A 13657-nucleotide genomic window follows, 5' to 3' on the forward strand; every position below is an offset into this window, starting at 1 on the left:
AATTAGGAAGGAGCATTATGAATGACATACAGAATTTTAGTCTGGGACTTGTTTAATTCAAGCGAGACACAAGAGGAATGTGGTGGGGGGATCTAAGTAAAATTTGAGGTGGGGTTAGATTTAGAGATAAAAGAAGACACTCCATTTTTTGTCTTTTCTTCCCATGTATTTTGTGGCTTTCTGATGGACCGAGAGATGGCGGCTAATGGTTGCTAAAGGTGGTGACAGGATAGGTCATGAAAAGATCCTTGTAATATCATGTTACCTTGGCTAATGGCCAGAGGGTCAACGGAAGAATCCAACAGACGGGGACAAAAGACAACAGGCAGGTTTATCTCTTCCAGTGTGTCACTTTGCATTGTATAGGCAGGAATTCTTTAAAGTTCAGTGCTTCTGAAAAAAAAGGTTCCTTTTCCTATCTTTGCATGGTCCCACAGCTCCCCTTCCGCCTATGGATTAAAGGAACAGAACAATAATGCTACTGGGTATGATGAAGTTTTAACAAGCACAGAAATGTATATAATTATTTTTCATACATACTGTGTTATACATAAAGTGGGGAAAGCATTACTTCCAAAGTATGGCTTGCCCAGCAGAAAGAGGGAAATAAAAATATTTTATTTATAATCTGTAGATTATATTGTTATAAATGGTACTCTCACTCTGCACTGGCTCTTTTTTTACAGCCTGTGGCCTCAAAGTTTTATATGGTCTTCTATCCACCTCAGGAGTTCTAGCATCTTAATAAATTTGCAGTAAGGGGTACTTTATACAATGTATTATTTGACTATCTGTTTATACTTTCTACTATGTGGGTTATTTACTTAAATTGATTTTTTTAAGTAAAACAAAAGTCCGACCAAACTAGAATCCATGATTGGACGTTATTTATCATTGAAAAAACTAGATAAAATTGGTAAAAAAAACAAAAACACAGTTTTCGTGTTTTATGGCGAAACGCTGAATTTTTTGGTGAAATCACTTGATACCCCTGATTTTCTTGGATTTGTGGCCGAAACTCAGTGCAGACCATGATAACTTCAAATTCGAAATGGGACCTTTGCCATTGACTTCTACAGGACCCCAAAAGCTTGGAGATGGAGTATTTTTTTTAGCAGCCTTGGGGTATAATAAATCACGAAAAATTCTATTTTTTTTCCCACTAAAAGTTCGGGTTCATATTAAAAAAAACTCAAATTTTTCAAGTTTTTGCAATTTTTAATAAATAAATAACCCCCTATGCAGGGGTGTAGCTACAGAGGAAGCAGACCCTGCAGCTGCAGGGGGCCAAGGAGGTACAGGGTGTCCCATGAGGCCCTAATTAATGAGCTATTTCAATATATATATTTGGTTGGCGATATCAGGCTGATCCGATCGTGGGCCCTAGGGCCCAATGATCAAATCATAATGTAGCCAACACAGGCAGTGGGATCGCGGGACCGAATCAATGAATAGATGCGGCCGCGATACAACGAGGTTTTTATGCTGCCCGATCTACATTTGGCCATCTTTCGGCCAGCTATCGATCGGGAAAGCCTGTCGGCGGGCCCCACACGGGCTGATAAGATGCCGACTCTGTCGCGCGTGTATGGCCAGCTTAACTCTAGTAATCAGATATCAAATTAAAGTCAACCTACAAAGACACTGAACTACAAGTTAAATTATTTTAAAAGAAGTCAGTTAGCCGTGGCTCTTTAAGGGATATTCGTGGCTGCTAACCTGTCCAAGGTCTCTTTAGCATTTATTGTAGTCTTGTTGCAGACATACAGTACATTAGATAGTCAGCTACTATACTGAAAATGTGGACACTTTCGTGTATAGATGTGTTTTAAAAAAGCAAAAAGCAATGTTTATATAACACAGAGAAAGTTTGTATCAGTCTCAATAACATTGTCCAGACAAGTGGGTGTATATCGGTGGCTGAAATCCAGTTCATGTTGCAGAAATGCTTTAGTGTAAATATCTATATAACAGGAAATTATATCCATTTGACATTAACGTTCTGTTTGTGTATTGCTCAGTGCGCATTCTGGCAATCTGCTATTCATATCTACAGCGAAACACAAACTTAATACAGACAAATGCCTTTTGATCTGCAGATAGGCACGTATCTAATTGCTCTATGAGGGATCTCTCCTTGTGTAGGTTACCTGATAAACAATATAAGATCCCTATATGATAACAGGTGCAAGGGCATAGCATTTCAGCCGGCCGCACATTGCAGATCTAAATCTGTAATCAGACGCACAAGATGGCAAACTTGTTTGTGTGTTTGAGCTATTAGACCCGCACCCTGCTGTCTGCTGGCCCTGCATCCTGGAGAAGCTTTTTCAGTTTTTCTCCTCCACCCCTTTGGAACATATGTTGCTTTGCGCATTGTGCTTAGAAGATTTAGCTTCTTGCCCTAAGCAGATTAACCTTTTATGTCTTCTTTAAAAGAAAGCAAAAATCTGTTTTTAGCTTAACCCTTTGGTGAGGTGGGGTTAATACAGCCAAAGGGACTTTGCTTACAACAGAAGCTTTGATTTCTTCTTTTAGGAGTTTGGTGAAATGTAATGTATCTGTAAGTGTCATCGTGCAGTTACTGAAATCTTATTCTTATAACCAGTGGCGTAACTAGATATTGCTAGGCCCCATAGCAAATTATTTTTCAGGCCCCCAAAATGTCTAGAGGTTGACCTGTTTTAGCAGTATTTATTGAAATTGTATATGAATTAGGATCTCATGGGGCCCCTATGTATCCTGGGCCTTCCTGCAGCCGCAGGGTCTGCTTCCGCTATAGTTACTGCTTATAACAGGAGCTTTTTCAGAATTCTGTGTTTTAGGAAATATGAACTGTTTTCAGTCTACTCTATGGTTAGACACCGTGCCTCCATATGCACATAAGGATGATTGGAGAGCTACCAACCTGCCTGTTGCATTTACGTTCTGTTCTTACCCTTTCTATGCATTAGTCTGAAGAGTAAAATGTACATTTTGTTTCTGCACTGCTGCCAAAGATCTACTTGTTTCTGCACTGCTGCCAGAACTGCCCTGTTCCTCCAGGCTGATTTTTGACCCCAGTGTGACCTTCAGCAGGTGTCCAATAAGAGAGCAGCACACAAAGATCAGAGGTCACCTTGCACTCTCCATGCCCAAGCCTGAGTATGGCTTGGCTGAGATTAACTAGAGCTGGATCCCAGCCACCCTCTTTGGCTAATTAAAAATAAAATGAAGGGTGTGTTTTCTTTTAAAAACACCCCAAGCACTGGCTGCATTTCTAACCTTTGCCTTAGCATGCTGGGACCAGAGACTGGATTTTAATGGAAAAGGGATGCATGCAGGACAAAACAGAATGACACGCTGAAGGAAAAAAACCTAATTGTGGTTGATGATACCTTCTTATAATTAATCTGATTCCATTCTAAGTTTATTTAACTTTGTGCATTTAGTACTGTCTTGTGTCCCTGGTGTGTGTCTGGAGGTACCTGTTCTAAAGACTTCTTCTCCTTTGTTCCCTTTTCATTATTGATGGCATTATAATACCATGACCCCCTTCTCTGAACTTCTGGTCATAGTTTGATCAGAATGCAAGTAAGGTAGTATGACACTAAGGGGCAGATTTATCAAAGGTCGAGTTGTATTTAACCTGAAAAATTAGAGTTTATGAGGGTATTTTTCAGTCAACTAGAATCTTTCATTTTTTTTAAAAAAAACCCTCAAATCCGAAAATACTCCAGCTAAAACCTGTCAAAGTCATGTAGATGAAAATGGCAGAGGTCCCTTTAACCATCTGAAGATGTTTTTTACCTTCATGATGTTTGGGTTTTTTCGGTGGGTTTCGCTTGAAAATGAGATTAATTCAGCGATTCAAAGGGTTTCTTCAGCTAAAACTCAATTAATTTGAGGTTTTGGGTTGTTCGCCCCAAACTCACTGATTCGAGTTCTTCCTATTCAAGTTTCCATTCGAGGTAGAAAAAACCTCTCAAACACCTAAAACCCTACCTTTGATGAATCATGAACCCTGTTCTTTAACCGCAGCTGCAGAAATTATATCAAGGGAACTTGTTAGTGTTTCATCACTAAATGGAAAAACCTTATGAAACAGAAATGTGTTTGTTAGGGGCTCTTGGTTTTCTCTTACAGATCAGACACAAGCAACATCTAATAGATCAGGAAACTTTCTCTTTCTACAGTGCCAGTGACAAAATCTAGTGTTCGGGTGTCTGCTGTGTATTTTATGTACAGAAATTGCATATGAATTTAAACAAGCAATGTTTTATTTGATATAATACACTGCCTTTGGTGTCTGTTCCTTTAACGGTCTTTTGTTCTTCATGTATCCCCTATAGATTTTTTGTATTTCCTTTATGAAAAGCTAAAGGCCAAAACCCTTAGGTGTTCAAGATTAGGTTCTTTAAAGATCCATATGGTCTTACCATGTCATTAGTGTGTTTTTAAAACCAAAACACAGGGACTGCATTAGCTTGAGCCAATCTTACATTGACTTTATTTTTGCCCGATGGTTTTTGGTAATGGCCTGTGTGAAAGTGGTACAGAAACCATATATATGTATTTTTTTACAGGACTTTACTGTTTAATGATGTAATAATTATATATTATAGGATGATATCACTGGTAATTTTCCACAAAACACTGTCTTGCTTATGAACACAGGAGATTTAATTTAAAAGTATTTAAACTTTCTTGGGTGCTTGCATTGCATGTGTCTAGTTTGACATGCAGCCATAAATCCTCTATAGGCCAGTGACATCAAACAAAGTCAATATAATAAGAAGTTTTCTTTTCTTTTAACTGTGTAAACATTAAATATAAATGAAAACCACAACTAGCTTGCTTACTTCCATTTATTATGCTGAGACAATTGTTGTTCTCATTACAACGATATAGTAAAACTAGCAAGGTTAATGCATCTCTGACACACTAGAGTGCATAGGTTTGCATGGAATTCATTACCCTATTCTTTAGTGCTCATTGTTGTTTCAAGTGCAACTGTAAAGGAATAATTTGAATGCAAATTTGACCAAACATCGATGCCAATGCATACCCATTTATTGTATTATGATAAACTGTGTGTGCAGTAGCGTGCACAGATGCAGAAATGCTGAATGGAATATCCTGGGATCCTGGTTTGGAGTTAAAATTCTTAAAAGCTGGAATACATTCTTAAAAAAATCTTCATATTTTTTATGACTGTAAATTGTACCTTTGTGAATACATGAAGTCCATGTGCTGAGTGTGCTCTTATAAGAAAAACAAAGTAAAGATATTTTTGCATGCCTGGGTGCTCGATCCTATCAGTATGAACATGAATAACAGCTTGGGGGGAGGCTTTACCCTGAGTTCCATGTTAGTGATGCTTTTATGCCCCAACAAAATGTAAAATTAGAGTAACTCAAGATATTTTATTCACACCGTGTACCAGTACTCCGATTGTAAGGTATTCAAACTTAAAGTGTCCTATAGAATGTTTGTGTTGACTGGTTTGTGCTGAACAGTCTTTTTTTTTTTTTTTGCACGCTTTGACTCCCAGAGCACTATATAACTGTTCAGTTTCTTATTTTAAAATGAATCCTCCTCAGGGACTCTCTAGCTTCCTGCTAACACTTCCCCTTATCCATTTTACTGAGACTAATGAACTCCCAAACCAAGTTACATCAGAGCCCAGTTCAAAGATCAAGTGTCATTGTGTCAATACAACCTGTTCTTATTTCATTAACAAATATAAACAAGTGTAAATTTATGAATCCATTGGAAACTACCTAGTTCTTTAAATGGGTTTCAGTACCAATTACCATAACATTGTTACCATGTTTAGACAATAATGTGCAGTGCGGAGCTTTGGCTATAGGAAGTGCATTACATTGTTCAGTGGTCTTTTAAGAAGCACTCAACTCACATTATTATTTATATATTTCATATATTTATTTCTCTTTGTATTTATGTTACTTGATTATATTGAGTGTTGCTATATCCTTATACAGGGAAACCTCGATTTTAAGTTACCTGAATTTAAGTTTTCCCGCATTTACATTTTTTATTTGTGGTCCCATCAATTTATAATGCATTTCAGTGGGTGCATTTCTCTGATTTTAAATAATGTTTTCCCAGATTTTGCATCAAAATTTTGTCCTGATTTACCCAAAAACTTCTTTTTTTCCCTGATTTTTTCCTGAATGTTACTATTTGTGAAATAAAGAGGTTTAAAATACTAACCAGATGTATATTTACATGGTTCTGCCTGTAAATAGTCAATTTCAATTAGTCTGCCCCTTAGACAGTCCTGCACCAATCACTTATTGCTTTAGGTTGTGTATGTGACTGACAGAGAGGCCTTGCACACCCCCCATAGTGTAACATTAACGCTGCAATGTGTTAACACAATAAATATTGTATCTCAAAGTGAAATGAACTCCTGTGCTTATATCCTTTCATTACTTGAAGAAAAAGTTACTTTCCCTGATTTTACATTTTCCCGGATTTTACATAATTTTTTCTTGGTCCCCTGAAAAACGTTAAATGTGGATTCTACTTTATTTGACCTTTTTTTTTTTATTTGTGCTGATTAAACTAGTGTATTCATCTTTTATCCATACATAAGACAAGATTTGTTTATGGGTATCACATTCTTGATTAAAGAACCTTTTTGTTGTTATGAGTAGGCTCATGTGGCCATTGCTGCTAAGGACCTAACGTTTCTTGTATGGCACACATAGCGTTTTCAACATCTGAGAAAAGGAAGATTCATCCCTCAACCCACATTTATTCCTGTCAATGCATGCACATTATAAGTGCAGATATGTACCAGCAAATAAAAACCCTAAAGGCCATAGGTCTTGTGTTATGGCAATTCCATTCCCTATTCTGATTGTTGAGGCTGGTGCACTTGACCCCCACATTTACTTTGGTGAGTTTCTACCAAGCACTTTTTCTGGGAATTTGTTATCCTAGATATGGGTTCCCCAACCCTTTTTAGCTGTGAGCCACATTCAAATGTAAAATGAGTTGGGGAGCAACATAAGTATGAAAAAAATGCCTAATAAAGCATACGATTGGCTATTGGATAGCTGTATGTGGACTGGCAGTCTACAGGAGACTCTGTTTGGCACTACACCTGGTTTTTATGCAACCAAAACTTGCCTCCAAGCCAGGAATTCAGAAATAAGCACCTGCTTTGAGGCGACTGGAAGCAACCATTGGTGAGCAACATGTTGCTCACATTCTACTAGTTGGGGGCCGCTGTCCTAGATATTTCGATGTCTCTGGATACTGAGTTCCACTTTGTAAAGCCTTAATATTCCTGGCCAAAAATAACATAGCAAACTGCTTCTCAAGATCATGCGGAAGAATGTGCCCAACTATTTTCCAATAGCCCTTGTACTACACAGCTTATGATGTCATTTCTTTCGCCTGAGACTACGACTTTTTAATAGAAGCAAAGGCTAGAGACCTGGACAAGGGTTTGTGTGTGCACGTCTATTTATTTATATTTCTTGAGCACCAACCATCATTCGACAGATGGCTTTCTGTTAAATATTTAAAACCTGTTTTATCCTTATACCTCTGTGTGTGGAGACACTTCCATCAGAGTGCTTTATATTGCTAATTAATTTAATTACACCCACGCTGATCGTGTGTTCCCATATTTTGTATTATAATCTCTAATGTGAGCTGGGGCCTCCCACACCAGCTATCTCTACATTCTTACTCCACCTCCTTTCTAGTTTGTGCAAGAACATTCTGTGTTCACCTGTGTACACTAGAGATTAACCATTTCAACACCAGATGGTTTAACTGTCCCAAGCATCTACGTGCGACTTTTGATTAAACTTTCCTCTTTTCTTATTTGTGGTGTTTATCACTGCCTGATGTATCCCTAGGGAAGAGCACTGGGCCCTAGATATTATTGAGCTACAGCTACCATTATATTCAATGGCTTATCATGAAATATTAGAAATTGTTCTGATAGAGTAGTTTCACCACTTTCTAACCATTTGCATAATGCACACAGTACAGTTTACATATACTTACCCGTCACTGCATTCAAGCTGTAGCAATTGTATAGAGTGTGCTCCTTTACATTTAGGGAATTCTGCTTTGCAGGAGTCTAGAATCAAAGTTTCTTTTCATTTAGTGCAAGGTCAGATAACTTTTCATTGCTTAGCTCAGGTCAACCATGTAAACGTATATACTGTATGTTTTATAAGAGGCAGTAAAGTTAGGGTTGTCTATAGAAGAGAAGCTATTCTAATCCATTGGAGAACAATAGTTATGCACTGTAATATGCATTGCATTGTAAACTGATCTCTATGTAACATGTTCATAGAATTGATGTTAACTAGTTGATGAATATCATTATCCCATAATAAAATAGATTGTTCCTGTTTTTGGAAAAAAAAATGTCCAGCTGCATGGAGGTATTTTGTTGCCTCTATGCCCAAAAGCAATTCCAAGGGTCTGTTTTCCTTCTCTTTCTTTCTACGTCTCCCTTTTATCTGTAGGCTCAAGTAAATGGAAAGGCCTGCCTAAATATGGCAAAGAGGAACAAATCCCAATTGTTCTCATACACTTATGACAGTTTGGCCCCTCTTTGCCATATTTGACAGTATTGAATATTGATTTTTGAGGCCTTGGTGCAGGTGTTGCACTCTAGGTTTCCCTAAAGAAGATGTTTATGGTAAAACCTTAAAAGTAATTTTTAGTATGATGTACACTGTATTATTCTAAAATACTTTGCAATTGACTTTATTTTTTTTATTTTTCTATAAAATATATATTATATATATATATTTCTAAATAATTTTTAGAATTACTTATATTTCTGTTATGCGGCTGTCAGACTTAGAATTGAAACTGCTATCTGGATTAATTACTCTGGCATCCAGGCAGTACTTTGGTAATCTGGCATCCAGGCAGTACTTTGGAAGTCACAATGGAAGATTAGTAGTAGCGGGCCTGGATAGAAGGATAAGTGATAAAGAATATTAATAACAGTGAATATGAAGCCTATTTTATTTTTTTTAGTATCCAAGGTTAGTGACTGACAACTAGAAAGCATTTTCAGTTGCAGGCTACAATGAATCGGAATAGGAAAACCATAAATCATGACCAATTCAACTTCCCCTTTAAATGTTGACTGAGAACTGTTGATTTTATTGGTCAGTACAGCTCTGAACTTGTTTCTACATTTAGTAGTTATGCAGGCTAACCGTTTTATTGCATGCTACAAGCTGATAAAGTCCTGATTAAATATTGACTGTTTTAATAATCTAAGGGCAGAGGGCTGCTGTACCCACAACTAGCAGTTCAATGTGACACTGCACATTTTGTGTTAGTGAACATACACATCAATCAGAGCACATGCACTATGAGGCCTGGAGAAAGATTACTGTGCCATTAGACTATTAAAAACAGGGCACATTTAATCAGGGCTTTAGTTGCCATCTAATGTTATGAAAAAGTCACGAAGACGAAGGCCAGAAATTAGAAAAACTGTTGTGTTCATTGTTTGTATTTGTGTTCAGGTTCTGGTCTGGTTCTGGATCATATCACTGGTGCTTCACAACCCCACATCACTTACAAACGTTAGCTCTGAAATAGGTCTTAAGAAGGAGTATGAGAATAGGATTGAACAGGTATTGGATCTGTCACCCAGAAAGCAGTCTCCTATAGACTACATTTTATCCTAATAAACCTTATTTTTTAAAATGATTTCCTTTTACTCTGTAATAATAAAACAGTACCTTGTACCTGATCCCAACTAAGATATAATTAACCCTTATTGGAAGCATAACCAGCCTTAGATTACAGATTACAGAAAAATCCATTATCCTGAAAACCCCAGGTCCCGAGCATTCTTGATAATGGGTCCCATACATGTATATATTTTATGTGCACTTGCTACAGACATCTCCTGCTGAACAAAAAGAAAAACTGTTGAATTCAAGAGTATGATTCGACCTTGAATTAAGACTCTAATCGAGTTTGGGTAATTCACAATCTGAATTTGTGAGTTTTGACCAAAATTTTTTTTTTTAAATTAGAATTTTTAATTTGACATTTAATAAACCTGCCCCTTAATGTATAGTATGTTTTTCCTGGTAATAGGACACAAATTTGCACCAATAAGAGCAAAGTTTGTGCGGATCTTGACCCTGTGGCAGCTAATGTGGGAATGGTGCAACCAGTTCGAAGTAGAGAAAGTTGCCGGTCATTGTATCACTTTGCAAAAGGTGCTGGGAACAATGATTAGAGCACATATGTGCCTTATGTTTCTGTGGAGCCATAAAAGGATTACACTTTACCCTTCATTGCCATTTGAACAAAGAGGCAACAAGAGGCCCATATCGGTGCACACAGAACCAGTTAACAGCTTTGCACTGTGTGGGTAAAATTACCATACCCTCCCTTCTGTAAATGATGTTTTCAGCCAATTAAAGTTCCTTTTCTCCCTGCAGTTGGCGGCTCTCTGTTCCCAGCCACCCTGGGATGGTGATGAGCAGGATTTCTCGTCAGAGCTCATTCATTATCTCCATTACGTCCAGAAGAATAGGTGGCAGTGGTATTGTTGAGAACAGTCTGTGGGTTAGGGGTAGCATTTATTAGGGGTAGCATTTATCATGCAGGCTGTTCACAACAGTCAAGCAATAGTGGGACAGGGTAGGGTGTGAGTGCATTCTGCTCACCCAATGCAAATCACCCTGTCCCTCCTTATATATGATGATCTCTTCCAAGGCTTGGGCTAAGAACTATTAGTGGTTTTGATAACAGAAAGCAGGTCATTAGCAGCGTGGGCAAGTAGGGAGGAGGAGCAGAAAGGGGGGCAGACAAGGAAAAAGCCTGGGTGTAATTACATGGATTCAATAGCACGGCTGCTGAGGAAGCCAAAAATTTGTCAGCACCCGGCAATCAGAAAAAATGTATTTTCATTTTAGCCTTAACCCATATTAACTCGGCATTATCATCTTTCTGTGTTAACATTTGTCCAATATTAAAAGCCTTGAGTATCAATACAAACAGAATTAACCCTGTGATGCCACCATGATATGCCTTAGTGGAAGCCTCCAAATCCTGCAATCCAGGACCCTACTGTATCATTAGTCCAATTACATATTATTACACTCTCTTCTCTGCATCCTAAATTGCATCTTAGTATCTTTTCTTGAAGCCCCAATATATGTGCATTTGGCTCACAAACAATGAGCTGTTGGTTTAGTTTCTCTCTGGCTGGGTTACCGTGGGAGGGGGGGGGGAAACAGTGCATTAACCATTGCTCACTGCTCTCTAGGCCCGTCCTTGCTAATTCCTTCATAGAAGTGGAAAAGTTTACTTGGCGCTGAATGGATAATATTTGTTCTTCAACTTGGGCAAACGTGTTGGCGATGGAGCATTCTACCCTTTGTAAACAGAGCAGTTTAAACACAGGGGTTGGGACTCTTGTGCTCTTTCACAAAACCATATGAAAGGCCCAATAGTAGATAATATTTGTTTCATGTCTTTGTACTAGATGTGTTTCTTTACACATACTGTATCTCGTATTCTCTTTACAGAGCAAACTATAGTAAAAATACTTTAATATCATCAATTCTGATATAGTAATACTCTTCTACTCTGGGAGCAGAGTGTTTCTTAGATGCTTTGCAATTTGTTGGCACTACTATTTTAAAGTATTTTAAAGTACAGTAGATTCTCCCATGCAGTATTCTTTTTTTTCTTTAAAAGGGAAAATTTAATATAAGCTTTGGCATACTGAATAATATAATCAATTTAAAATTTTGTACAATTTCTAAAATAATCAAGTTTATCTTCACTATCCCTTTCTCAGCATCTGTTTCTGTCTTCATGCAGGAGTTGGGTGTCAGATATTCATTGACCGGTAGATCCAATATATCTTATAGGGGGGCTCCTTTTGCCTAGAAGATGTATTAGCACTCACTCACCAGAAATCCTGTCTCTCTACATGCAAGATTTGTGCAAAAGGCAGTTATTTTGTTTGTATTTGAGTGAGCGCTAATACATCTGCTAGGAAAGGAAGCCCCCCTATAAGATATATTGGATCTATCTGTCAATAATTATCTGACACCCAACTCCTGCATGAAGACAGAATAAAGAGAAACAGATGCTGAGTTAGGAATAGTGAAGATAAACTTGATAATTTCAGAAATAGTACAGAATTTTTAATTGATTGTATCTATAAAACTTATTATTTCAGTATGAGGAAGCTTATATTAAATTTTCGTTTTTCACAATAGTTCCCCTTTAAACAAAGGTGTGGAGAATAAGGCACAGGGAATTCAGGTGCACGTCATTCAAAGCATTTTATTTTATTGTGCTCCAAATACTCCTTTGATTTCCTTTGAATTGCTTAACCATTTTTGTGGGATGTTATGTTTAGGACCCGTCGAGCGATAAAAATGACGGCTGCTTGCAGAAAGCGTATAAATATGTTGAAATTTTATTCTAAGATCATTGCATTTTTATATGTTGCAGCATCCATACCCCTCAGAAGAACAGAAGAAGCAGTTAGCACAGGACACAGGGCTGACTATTTTGCAAGTTAACAACTGGTAAGAAAGCATGGATCTTTTCAGTGTTTGCTTGTTTAAATGTTTAGCAAAACATGTTTTTTTTTAGTTAGAAATATGTAATGGATGAAGTTATCTAGCTGACTGTGCAGGTACATCTTGTTACTGTTCAGCATTGCACGGCATCAAAAAGGTCACATTGTCCTTGATTCTTCAAGAAAAATTAAGTTACATCTGTTAAATGTGTAAGAGCAACACACAAAGGAAACCCTGGAAGTAAAACCTTTTTGATCGATAGAATACTTTGCATTTGCTTGGCAAAAAGATACCTCTTATATGTGGGTGCATGCTTTTAATATACTTTAAAGGGTACAATATGTCATTCTTAGATCAAGCAGCAGTATAAAAGTCTGCTTGGAATTTTATTCTAGAAATATTAGTTAGTGTGAATGCCATTTATATGCAATAGGTGCCTGCAAACCTTAGTTTTTGATCTGTTCCACTTTTTTTGCAAACAGAGACAGAGTCAGTCACACCAAAGCAGTAGTTTGAATTAGTCAAATTGCTGTAGCATCCTTGTTGTTAGGGGGGGTCTCAGAATCTGATTTCATCCATGTGACTGTATGACTGTAATTACTGTTGCTGTAAATAGCTGATTTCCTTTTTTCAATATATTTTGAATAGTTACTGATATAACATTTACAGCTTATAACAATTTTTGGTTTTGTAAGAACACATAAGGAGAGAGGTGATTTTAAAATCACAAACACCTACACTGATACATTGCAGCAGGTGTATACAGATTAGTGTGGGTGATGGGAGAGTGTTAGGGTAGAACTCCACAAGCGTTTTTTCTTGGGATCGACCCATGCGACATGTTGGATGGAGACGCAGGTTTCAAGATTCTAATTGGACTGAATGAAACGTCGAAGGTAAAAACATTGGGCGCGACACGACTGTTGGATGTGGATGCAGATAACAGTGTCTTCATCCGACAGTCGGATAGTGTAGTTGTTATCTCCAATTTATAATAGTTCAATTATATCTTGATGCGTGCGACTCCATCCGACTTGTCGCGTGCATTTTGTTGGCGGCCGTCGAGCCGACGAAAAACGCTCGTGGAGTTCTACCCT

The 13657-nt window shown here is 37.6% G+C and overlaps 1 protein-coding gene across 6 annotated transcripts in view; it reads left to right on the forward strand.

The window, feature by feature from the left end:
• Positions 1–13657, forward strand: part of LOC108699226 (homeobox protein Meis2) — a 110703-nt gene that overhangs the window by 67314 nt on the left and 29732 nt on the right. For all 6 annotated transcript variants that reach the window (XM_018231174.2, XM_018231176.2, XM_018231171.2 and 3 more), the window contains exon 9: positions 12490–12566. In XM_018231174.2, the coding sequence (XP_018086663.1) occupies positions 12490–12566 (77 nt within the window). The remainder of the gene's footprint in view (positions 1–12489; positions 12567–13657) is intronic.

Source organism: Xenopus laevis, chromosome 8L, assembly GCF_017654675.1.
Source record: "Xenopus laevis strain J_2021 chromosome 8L, Xenopus_laevis_v10.1, whole genome shotgun sequence".
NCBI classification, from domain to species: Eukaryota; Metazoa; Chordata; class Amphibia; order Anura; family Pipidae; genus Xenopus; species Xenopus laevis.